Genomic DNA, 11,440 nt, shown 5'->3' with positions numbered 1-11,440 from the left:
CCATGGGAGGTATTAGGAAAAATTCAGCTGGGAGGGTGGTCAAGCATTAGAGCAGGCTGCCCAGGGAAGTGGTGCAGTCACCATCCCTGAAGGTGTTTAAGAGACATGCAGATGTGGCCCTTGGGGACATGGTTTAGTGGTGGACTTTGCAGTGCTAGGTTTATGGTTGGAGTCAATGATCTTAAGAGTCTTTTTCAACCTAAATGATTCTACGATCCTATGAAAAAGAGAGGAATGAGGAGAAATAGCATAGAGCACTCCCCATAATGGAGCAATCACCACTCGTGGAGCAAGAGCTCTGGTCTGATCCAACACATCTGTTCTTAGGATGCAGCTAAAGAGCAATGTAAGTAACTTTTGTTTTTCTCAGGAATAGCAATGCTTTGGTTTTTTATGTGGATCAGTTGATCCAGTAAGAGAGAGGCAACAAACACTTCTCCCCATCTGCAACAGGCACTGCAAAATTCAAGCTAAATATAAAGTTGCACTGTAAATCCCACTTGCTTTTGGCACTCGGTTAAACAATTGGGAGTGACAGGTAACTGTGCAACAGTGAAATGGTGTCATTAAAGGGTGAAAGATGGGCAACTGTAATTGAACAGAAAGTGTTACAAGGAGTTTCTATGGGGTCCATGACTTTGGACACTGTGTGTCTACAGCTGTTAGGCTGTTTGCTCCGTAGTTTTGTTCCGTCTCGCTGGTGAAATGCAGCTTTGGAGGTTGGAAACACAGCAGCCGCCAGCTGCCGGAGCGCCCGGCGCTTCACAGACCGGGCCTGACCGGGCAGTTTTCACAGACCGGGCGGTTTTCTCCAGGGCAGAGCGCCGGGGCGCCCCAAAGCCGCGTGGTTATTTCGCCCGTGAGCCGGGAGCCCAGGCTGCCCAGCCGCCGCAGCGGCGGGACATCCACCCTCCCTCCGCCGCCTCAGTCCTCCTTCGCGGAGGGCATCTCCTGCGGGCGGCGGCGCGGCCAGAGGGGACAGGCCGGCCCGAGGGGACAGGCCGGCACGGGGGGCCCAGCCCCGGCGGACCCGCAGGCGGCCTCGGCCGGTGGCGGCGGCTGCCGGGACGGGGCGGGGCGGGCCGAAACCTTGGCGGCGGCGACGGAGGAGGAGGCGGAGACGGAGGAGGAGGCGGCGGCGGCGGGGCGGTGTCGCGCCGGAGCGTGGCGGCCCGGGCCCTCCCCCGCCGTCTGGGGGCCGCCGCTCCGCCTCGCCCGCCCGGCTCGCGGCTGCCGGCAGCGACTCCATGCGCCCGGGCCGCCAGTGCGCAGCCGCGGCGGGGCGCAGCCGGGGAGGAGGAAGCGGCGCGGCGCGAGGGGAAGGAGGCCGAGGCCGGCGGAGGCGGCTCATGGCTCCGCGGGCGGCCGGATGAGGCGCGGGTGTGCGGGCCGCTAGCGCTCCCCGAGGCGGCAGCTGCGGTGGGCGAGGGGCCGAGGCGCGGCCGGCCCCTCTTGCGGCGGCAGCTCCGGCTCCGTGTCGGGGGCGCGGCGGCAGCAGGTCCGGCTCCTCGTCGCCTCCCTGCGGGCTGGTGTTATGGCCCCTTGGGGGAGCGCAGAAGGCTCCCCGGCTTGGAGGTCAGCGCAGCTCCTGCTCCTCGTCGTCTCCTGCTGCGGTAGGTACTGGGGGGGGTGACGCCGCCCGTCTGCCTCAGTCTCCCGGGCCGGGAGGCGGCTGCCCGCCGCGGAGGAGGGGGAACAAAGCGGCCTTTCTCCCGGCCGGCCTGCGGTGGCGGGGACCCTCGGCCCGGGCCGGGCCCCGGCGCCTGCCGGGGCCGCCGCCGCCGCCGCGGCCCTGCCGGAGTGCCCGCGTACTTCCCCTTTCCCGCCCCGGCTTCGCCTCCGAGCTCGGCTGCGCGGGGCTCGCACAGCTTTTGGCTTTTCTCTTTCTCTCTGTGTCTGTGGGGGTGGGCGGAAATCTCCTCAGGGAAGTCCTGAAAACTGAGGCTGGGATTCGGCCCAGCTGCCCTCGGCTTTCTCTCTCGCAGCTGTACGTTGCCGGGAACTCCGGAGTTGGCGTGGGGCCGCGCAAACAAACCACCCCCAAATCCTCTGAGTCACGAATAATCGCTGTCTGTGGATCATGGGGATACCTGGGAGATGTTCCACGTCCGGCCGGGCTGGCAGGGATGCGGCCTGGGGCCGTGGGGGGCCGCCGGGCCGTGGGGGCTGGCGCTGTGCGATGAGTTTGTGACACATCAGCAGAGGCCTTGAAGCCCTTCCAGGGACCTCTGCTTCTGCTCAGCCGGCGTTCAGCTCGCACCCGAACGGCATTTCGTTGCTGGTGGTAAACCCATCTTTACACAGAACAGCTAATGGAAAATATTTGCGTAAACGCGTTAGGGAATGTCCTTACGCTGTTTTTTACAGTGAAGGATCGAAACGTGGATACTGGACAATGAGAGCTGTCGCGTGTTTTCTCACACAGTTGTTTGTTTTATGAACTCAAGCGTAGGTTGTGTCCGTGGGCCCCGGCGTGAGAAGCAGCCTTTGGCACAGAGCTGGACATGTGCCTTGCTCAGAGGAGGACAGCAACAGGGGCCATGGTTTAGCAGTTTCTGGAGTAGATGCCTTTGCTTTAACCACGTGATTGAGCATATGGAATTGAATCTCTTTTACTGTTTAGGACAACAAACTCGAGTCTGGAACACCAAGATATTTCAGGTTTGTCTGTTTGTCCAGCACATGCCTGTGCTGCAAAGATCAGTGCAAGCTCTTAAGTATAGATGTACCTCTTTCTTGTAATTTGTAAGAAAATTTCGCATTTCATATTGACATGAGTGAAAGTAAGGTAGGCTTCTTCAAACAGCCACAGTTACACCAGTAGCTGTAACTGAATAGTTACAGTGGTACAGTTTAGTTTCTCAGGGGCCCTACTCGCATGGACAAAGCGAGGTACTGACCAATCCTTTAAATGCACAAAGTGTTTCAATATCTACATAGACTTAAAAATTAGGTATGTCAAAAGCAAAACTGGAAAGCGTTTGCTAGTGATAGAGCAGGAAGTGGTAGGGGAAATCTCAAGTCTGGCTATATTAAGCTGTCCTTATGTTGCATGCTTAATGTACTTGAGAAATTTAATTTATGTAAAGGTTATTAACAAACTGTATTTGTTTTATTATACTTCATGGAATTGAAGTAAAAAGTTAAAATGGTAATCGTGATATACCTTATCGGCCTGACTTCAGTAGATAGATCCAGATTGTGATGCTGTAACTTAGGCAGGCAGTATTTTCGGTATTTCCACTGTAAAAATTTAAACCACAAGGACAATCCTTAGTTAGAGAAAAAAACAACCAAATAAAATCTTGCTGAATAACATTTTTCATAGCCTTTAATCAAGGCTTTCCAAAGTCCAACCAAGAAGGAAAGCTCTGTAAGTTTCTTTTGCCTTTCTGAGAAACACATCGCCATCCATTATTACCCCTGCTGGGAAGGAGAAGCTGTTTCCCATTTCGATCAGTGTGCTGCCTCGTCCTCATGAAGGATTAATTTCTCCTAACAGTTTTTGTTACAATTGTCTGAAGTTCTGACAAGTTTCTCTGCTTGAAGGAAAGGAACTTCCTCCTCCACAGGTTAGAGCATCCAAAATAAAAGCAAACATTCACTGTGTAGCGTAGCCCTATCTCTAGCTGTCATTTTGGTTTCTCCTGTTTGTTTCTTTTGGGAGAAGGAAGTGGGAATGGAAACTATGCCCTATTAAAGCATTTTACCTTCCTGTACAACTGTTTTTAGCTCTTCCAAACTAAACTAATTTAATATTGGCATGAATTTGATCAAGGCACTGGTGATAGCAGAGCTCTGGACTGTGATGTTGATCCTGAGCAGAGCCTTGCAGATGTCATTATGTTGTTGCATTTGAATACAATGGGCGGTACTCAAGGTAAATGCGCATTTGGAAAGGCAGTGGTGCATCACTTTGGTTGCCTTCCATTATGCAGTGGCACAGCTGAAATATCTAGAATTTTCCACTAATTAAAGTACTAAATTCATGAAGGTTGATATGTGGGCATTGAGCTCTCCAGAGAATGTTTCTCTGTTTCCCTGTAGTTAGTGAATTTTTCAAACCTTCCTTCTGATGATGACTATAATTATAAAAATTTGAGAAGGAGGAATACTGATGAGTGGAAGTATTGGAATAGCATTGACTAACGAGAATTATAGCTTGGTAGGGTGCTGAGCAATGGTATTTGTTTTTTGTATGTCTGGCCTTCCTGTTGGCTTGAGAGTTTTATATCCAAGAAATAATTGATTGTTATGTGTCTCTATATAATCCTGGCACGGCTTTTACTGTGATATGAAGGCATTTCTGCATATCTCAAAGGCCCTAATCTGAGTTAAATACAAGACTATATGGGGTACAAAGTAGTGGGGTTTTTTTAGGGGGAAAATGTCACTTGAGGAATTGGTCCTGGTTTTGAGGGCGATGTTTTTCAAACCAAGGTTTGATGATTAGTAACTGGAAATCAAATGAATCTTAAAATAATGGTATTTGTTTAGGTTGGAAAAGACCTTTAAGGTCATTGAGTCTGGCCATTAACCTAACACTGCCAAGTCCACCACTAAACCATGTCCCTAAGCACCACGTTTTACTGGTACTGTGATGCAACATTTTTAGGACCAGTTTGAGAGGAATTCGTGTTCCAGAGCAGAGGTTGAGTTATGGAAAGTCTCTGAGGTGGCACAGTGCAAAAGCTGGAACATGCCTTCCTTTGGAATGAAGTCTGGAAGCATGGGTACTTGGATTCTTCAGATTTCTGGAAAGTCAGGTGTTTTTTTTTTAGGCTTAACTATACTTGTCACCCTGATATATTAATTTATATTTCTGTCCCACTGAACACAAGAGTACAGAGAACTTTTACAGCGTTCTGTACAGTTGGTAGTAGTCAATGCAGTAGTGCAGTAGGTACATTTCTCTGCTTCTGGCTTCACCAGATGTAACTAGTTTCAAAGGAAAATATTTACAGTAGTAGGACGGTGAGACTGAAACAGTTCAAAGGTAGAAGTGGAGGCAGATAGTGATCAGTCTTAATTCTCCTTATCTCCAGGATGGGTTTGGCTTTAGTGAGTACTTCTTCAAGCACTTGACTGAGAAACATCAGCAGAGATCAGAAAACGATTATTCCCAAAAACTGTAGTTGAAACAATGTGTAAGTTACCAGTGAGCTTGCAATGCTGTTGACATTATTCTGTCCCGTTAAAGAAATCATATTACACTTACATAAGATTTACAATACTAAGTTTTGGGTTAGAAACATTCCAGGTTTCTGTGGTACAAATGTTGCTTGAGATTATAAGACTCTCTGTATAATTAATTGTTCATTTGGTTTTAAGACAAGATGGGTAAAATTGTCATATAAGTTCACTGGTCAGGACCGAGATTTTACGTACATGTCAGTTTGCTAATGATGGTATGAGGAAGAATAAATAATTCTTGAGGTTTGTTCACCTTGTTTGAAAGAATAGCCTGAATCATGTAAGCAAATAAAGTCTGCCAGCCAGTTTATTTAATTTTATAAAGAAGTTGAACTATAAAGCCAGAACAGATTGTCCTGAAGGAATAGCTTGGCTTAATAAATGATTGTACCTTAAACTCCTGAATGTCACTCTTTAGTGATACTTTTGTAATATACTGAACAGATATATTTTGCTAAGCTTTAAATCGTATTTTTGGCAAACCTGCTGCGTTTAATTTATTAGAATGGTTTTGTAGCCCTTGAAGTGAAACTGTCCTAATTTTAATGCCATAGAATTTTATATTGTCTAATAACTCGATCATATGTCAAGTTGTGCAAGTACATACATATTCAGCTGGCTGTTCAGAGCTACATTTAGGTCTGTAGTCAAAAAAGTACCTATGAGGTCAAGTGGACAATGCTTAAAGCAGTGTTCGTTTGAGGGGAGAAGAAAAAACCCCACATCCTAGACAACCTTGTAGCAAAAAAAGTTTGAAAATTTAATCTAAGGCAGTTGGTATGATTGTTACTATGAGCTAAATGAGAACATCATCAGCCAGAGGAAGAGCAGAGAGGTACTTGTAACCAGAATCAGGACAGAAGCCATCTGACTTCATTCCTGTCATCAGAGCAAAGCATGTAATTAGCACTACTTTTTTGTCTGTTTTTGTCATTGCTAGGAGTGGAAGAACTCTGCTGGGTTAGCGTTGGAAAGGCCCTCCAGGTGAATGTTTGACTCCTTTGCTCTAGTCACTCCTATTTTAGTATCAAATAGATGTAAACAATATGGGTGTTATTTTCAGCTAAGCCCTACATATATTGTTGTATACTTGTCCTCACTAAAACTTGCAATTATGATCCGTCTTGTGGTTTGTTAACAGATCTCAAATTTGTAAACTTAGTATCTTTGGTATGTTAGGTGAATCCCTCCACACATCATTTTTCTTCTATTGTACACCTCAGTTTCCCAAGCTGTAGACGTTATTTTCATACTTGTTAAGTATAATTCACTAATTTCCTTACAATTTTTAAAAAATCGCGAGTACTGTTTGTACTGTGTAAATAGTGTGGTTTTGCTTTCATAGATGTCTGTATTTTCCAGTTTCAGTGTTCCACTTACATTGTCCCAGATAGTTAATGATGATGTTAAACACTGGAACAGCTGAGATATCTAGCTAGGCATTAACAGAGAGTGTGATTTGTCAACAACCAGGGATTTATTTGGCTTGTATGCACTTCAGAATTACTAGCTGTAATATTTTGCAGTACCGATTATTACTGAGGTGTCACTTGGCTGGCAGGATTCAGTCTACTTAGTTTACATGTTTGTAAGAAAACACTGGGTATCAATGCATTTGATACTAATGGAAGCTGGTTGTTGATTTGAGTTCCTGTGTTTATCCCCTAAGTAGAAATAAATGCTCAAAGTGGTTTATAGCAGGCTATGTGATGCCGTACTCCGAAGAATTGTGTTGTCTGACTACATTTTTGTTTTCTACATTTGATTTTTCACTGCAGTTGTTAATTTACTAATGCTTTATTATGCAGAGGTTTACAGTTGCATTGAAATATATAGTATTGATTCCTGTGAGTATCTAAGTTTAAACTACTAAATTTAGCATAATTGACAGAACAGTGCAAATACTTTCAAAAGCACTGTTCTGAATGGTGGTTCTGACTTGTTCCTCTGAACAGATGCTTTAGATTTGGATATATTATTTTTGCTATATTGTTAACGTGTTGATGTCTTTTTAGCAAGGCAAGAACATATGTAGTAGTTTTCTGCTAGGGTTGGTTTGTTTGGGTTTTTTTCCTGCTATTCTGTTTGACACTGTGAATTTTAGGAATGCCTGTGTAATTTTCTCGTGTTTTGTGAGGAATAAGTTTCTGAAACTAGCCAGGGAGGGGGGAAGTGCAGAATCCTTTTTTTTCCTCCTGGCTTACTTCTTACTGGTTCAAAAGTACGTTAGCAAGGAAGCTTAAGAGCTGCTCCAACACCCACCCCCCACCCTCCAAAAAAAAAATATGCTTACAAGTAGAGCATATTTTGAAGGGCAGGTGGGAGATGGCATCACATGAAAACATTTGGTTTAGTAGCTTGAGTTGCCGTAAGATGGGCTTTCTTTTCATTTAAGCATCTTGTGACTTCTAGTACTTTCCCAGATACCTTTAGTTGGTTGTGGAATTTCTTGATGTGCAAGAAAGCTGAACTTCCTCACTCTTCAGTGAACTGTTCACTTTCATTGCTTTGCAAAAAGTTTGTTAGTTTCTCTCCAAGTGGAAAGTACACTTGAACTATGTATTAGCATGTGAACCGCATGTTTCCACCCTTCTGACTGTATCTGTAGCTCATGACAGCCCTTCCCTTAACCTCTGAGGTGTTTCCTCCACTAAGTGGAAGCCCCTGGGACTGACTGTGCGTAATCAGAGCAGACTTTTAAAGTCAGTAGCAGCCAGAAAACAGCGGAGTGATCATCTAACAAGCAGTGTGAGCACACCTTGGCATGTGGTGGAAGTCTATAATGTAGTTGCTTGCGTTTAAAAGTTAGGAAAAAATGACTCTGCTAGAGGCTTCTGTAGCTTGGTTTTATTACTCCAGCTTTGTTTGAACCTGCGGGGAGATATACGTAGGGCTTTCTGAAAGTATAGATTGTGAGAATAGTTTTTTTCATGGAATAAAAATTGGGTTTAGCCTAATTTATACATAGTTACTAGTAATAAGTTTGTTCTCATCAATGATGTCCCTTAAAAATGTAGTGATCTTATTTAAGGAACTGTTCCTTTAGAAAGAAGTTGTTAGTAACTGAAGGTGAGCAGTTTAGAAAAGAATATTGAAGTCTTGATGTGTCTTGTAGAGGGGGGGTGCACACTTACACTCATGTGCTCTGGCTTCTAGATTTTAGCTGTATATGCATTTTCGTGAGACTTTGGTTAGCATCTTTTATTTTATACGCTTTACAAAGTGTGTTAGAATCCAATGAATTAGTATACTCCGGTAGGGTGTTTTCCTTCTACAAAATTATATTTTGAGTATCTCAGATAAAAAAAAGTAAAAGCTTCAGTTACGGATATTGTAGTGACTGGTACTGAGACAGATAATGAATAGGTCACATGCGGTAAGAAAATCCACATATATAGGAATATTCCTCTTAACACATAGTTTTAAGTGGAGGCTTTAGCCCTCCCCTCCTCTTTTTTTCCTGCACATAGAGGTCAACAGAGTAATTTCCAAAGAGAGAATGATTCCAGTCCTAATTAGTGTGCAGTTTTATTCATAAATTGTTGTATTTACTCCAGTCTGCTCTTCATACTTCTAAGCAATTACATTTTTCCATTTGCTCTCTTCTAAAGAAGTGTTCAGAGAGAGTGCACAGGGATTTAACTCAAAATAGGTGTCTAAATTGTATGGAAATATCTGTAACTGGATGTGGGAGCGTACATTGTTTTTTTCCACAGTTGATTATGATGTAAGAGTATGGAGACAGAAAATTTCTCCTTTCCATGATGTAAACATCAATTTAAATATTCTGAAATAGATGCCTATTGGTGAGTCAGGAAGATGAATAATAAAATCATCAGTCACGTGTCTCTTGGATCACAGTGACCTGCAGCTGGAAGTTTAGTGGGATGAATTTGGATAGTTGTGTAATTAGTTGAAATGGGTTCCCTTGTCAGAGCACCTTGCCTTGTTCATGTTTCCTATCTAAAGGTACTGAAAGAGCAACCAGTTCCATGGCAGAAGTTCAGCTAGTGTCTGTGGTTAGAGGTATTCATGAGGATTGGCGAGCTGGGATGGCAAGGAAGGGAGAGATTTTGGGATGTCTTGGGAAGGCACATTCATAGCTAAAGGTAGCAGAACTGTTCTTTGGTGTAGAAGAGGAAGCCAAGCTGTTTGGGAGAGCAGCGATTGCTTAAGAGGCTGTGCAAGTGGAAGGGAGGAAGGGAACCAGTGTTTTTATTTTAAGGTGTGTTACGGTGGCTGGATGAGCATCTAATCAGTCTAAGATGTTAGTCTTAGTAACAGCAAGCAAGTAAAGGGGTTTGAGTGCAGGAGATGCTCAGGAATTGCATGAGGTCTTGCTCTCAGGCCTTCCAAGTCCTCTCAGGCAGGGCAGTGTTACAGAAACATTATATTCTTGCATTTTACCTGTGCTCTGGAAAAGGAGTGGATGAACTGACAGAGATTTTTGAGCATTTTGTAATTCAGCATAAGGCTTTTTTGTCAGTGTTTTGAAACATTTCTTTTTTGTAACCCTGCTGCATGTTCCTCTTTCTGGCTGATACTGGCATTTGGCAATTGTGTGTTCTTTAGCAGCTATACTGCTTGATGTGCCCGGAAGCTGTATGTTTCTAGAGTCCAGTTACTACTACCCTCCCTGTAGCTGCTGATCCAGCTAACGCTGTTTCCAGTGCCTGTTGCCTAGGTGTTGGTCTAGCTTGTCTTGCTCCGATCCCTGTTTTCGAATTCCCTGTTGTGATCTGTCATCTGTGCACACTGTAACAAATCTTCAGTGGTATCACAGTTCATGTAAATGGCAATACAATATACCAAAGCTGAGTGACAGTGTTACTGTTCGCTTTTTAGGTCCACAATACTAACTTTCTGGTTTTCTTCATCCATTTTGGAAATCTGGGACATTACTGTCTGTACAGCCATTCCTTTCACCTTTACGGTATAGATGAATAAGGCTTGGGAGAAGGACTGTACCTTTCACTTCTTCCTTTAGTGAGGAACACTGCTTTCCTCACTATCTGTGGGAACCATATAGCTTGTGTTTGGTGCCTTGGGGGGTTCATGAGGAGTTTTTCTGGAGTAAGAGATCCTGTGTTCTAAATGTGCAGATTAGGAGGAACAGCCATGCTGCAAACTGTTCTATGTGATAACATCTCCCAAAGATGGCTCCCTTGCAAGTCACAGCTGCCCAGTGAAAAGTTAAAGGCTGTGTGTGGCTAAAGCTGCAGTCCTGTCTAACAGAAAGTTGTAGTAGTGCTTGATACTGACTTTTTGGAATTAATATAATGAAATATTCATCTGTACCTCTATATTAAAATGTTAATTAAAAGCATGGAGACCAGGAAGATGTATGTGGGAATCAAGTGAGTTGACTTCTACATTTGAATCTTTCACCAGTTTTCTGGGACTGTCCCTCGTTTGTGGCTTTACAAAGGAGGTGGATCTGAATTTGGATATAGTCATTTAGAGCATTGGAGATGAAGGAATTTGGCATAAAATGCAATAGCTTTCAGGAATTATTAATGACCAAAATAAAGCTGAATTTAGATTTTTAATCTGAGGTCCTGCTTACTGACTATACTGCACGTTTGGGAGCCAATAAAATGCTCAAAGCACCTAATTTGAAATAAGCATGCGCAGTTTCTCAGGCATGTGTGCGTTATTCAACTAAAATGATCACATCAAACAGTTTTGTTTTTTTCTGGGGAGATGAGTTACTCTTATGGGAAGGAGGTCAGAACTAGCTTTAAAGTTGTGAGTTGTTGAACATAGTTTATAAATTATTGCTATGAACATAAGGATCATGGCATCAGATTCTTATTAAGCAACTCCTTCATGGCTGTGCTGAAATACTGTGTGCTTTGATGTATTTTTGATGTGTCTGAAGATATTTTAATTTATTTAGACATGTAATCAGAGTTTGTGTTTTGCAGTGCATGCGGTTCCATTGTTCTGGGTCTGCTTTTCTCCCTATATCTGGAAATCTGCAATTAAATGGGAAGGTCATGTACTTAAATGAGCGTTTTGCTAGATTATATAAAAGCAGATAAATAGAAATTTGAACATGTAGGCATTATGTCTGACATTGATCTTGTACTTGTCACCGTGCTATGTCACATTTTTTGCTATTTTAAAATTCAGTGCCTCCCTTTAAAAAGGGTGTAGGAGCAAGTGCTGAATTTTGTTAGCGGGTTGGCTTTTAATAGAGAGGAATGTCTGCCTGTGTATGTAATTTTTTACCCTTTCTTTTGCA

The 11,440-nt window shown here is 43.8% G+C and overlaps 1 protein-coding gene across 1 annotated transcript in view; it reads left to right on the top strand.

Annotated features, from left to right (window-relative positions):
• The first annotated feature begins 1,220 nt into the window (after positions 1-1,220).
• LRP12 (LDL receptor related protein 12) overlaps positions 1,221-11,440 on the top strand; it is a 48,867-nt gene continuing 38,647 nt past the window's right edge. The window contains exon 1 of the mRNA XM_040586219.1: positions 1,221-1,613. Within this exon, the coding sequence (XP_040442153.1) occupies positions 1,535-1,613 (79 nt within the window). The 5' untranslated portion in view covers positions 1,221-1,534. The remainder of the gene's footprint in view (positions 1,614-11,440) is intronic.

The sequence above is a fragment of the Falco naumanni genome, chromosome 3 (genome assembly GCF_017639655.2).
Source record: "Falco naumanni isolate bFalNau1 chromosome 3, bFalNau1.pat, whole genome shotgun sequence".
NCBI classification, from domain to species: Eukaryota; Metazoa; Chordata; class Aves; order Falconiformes; family Falconidae; genus Falco; species Falco naumanni.
Note: the sequence above shows the minus strand (reverse complement) of the source record. Positions and strands in the feature narration are given on the sequence as shown.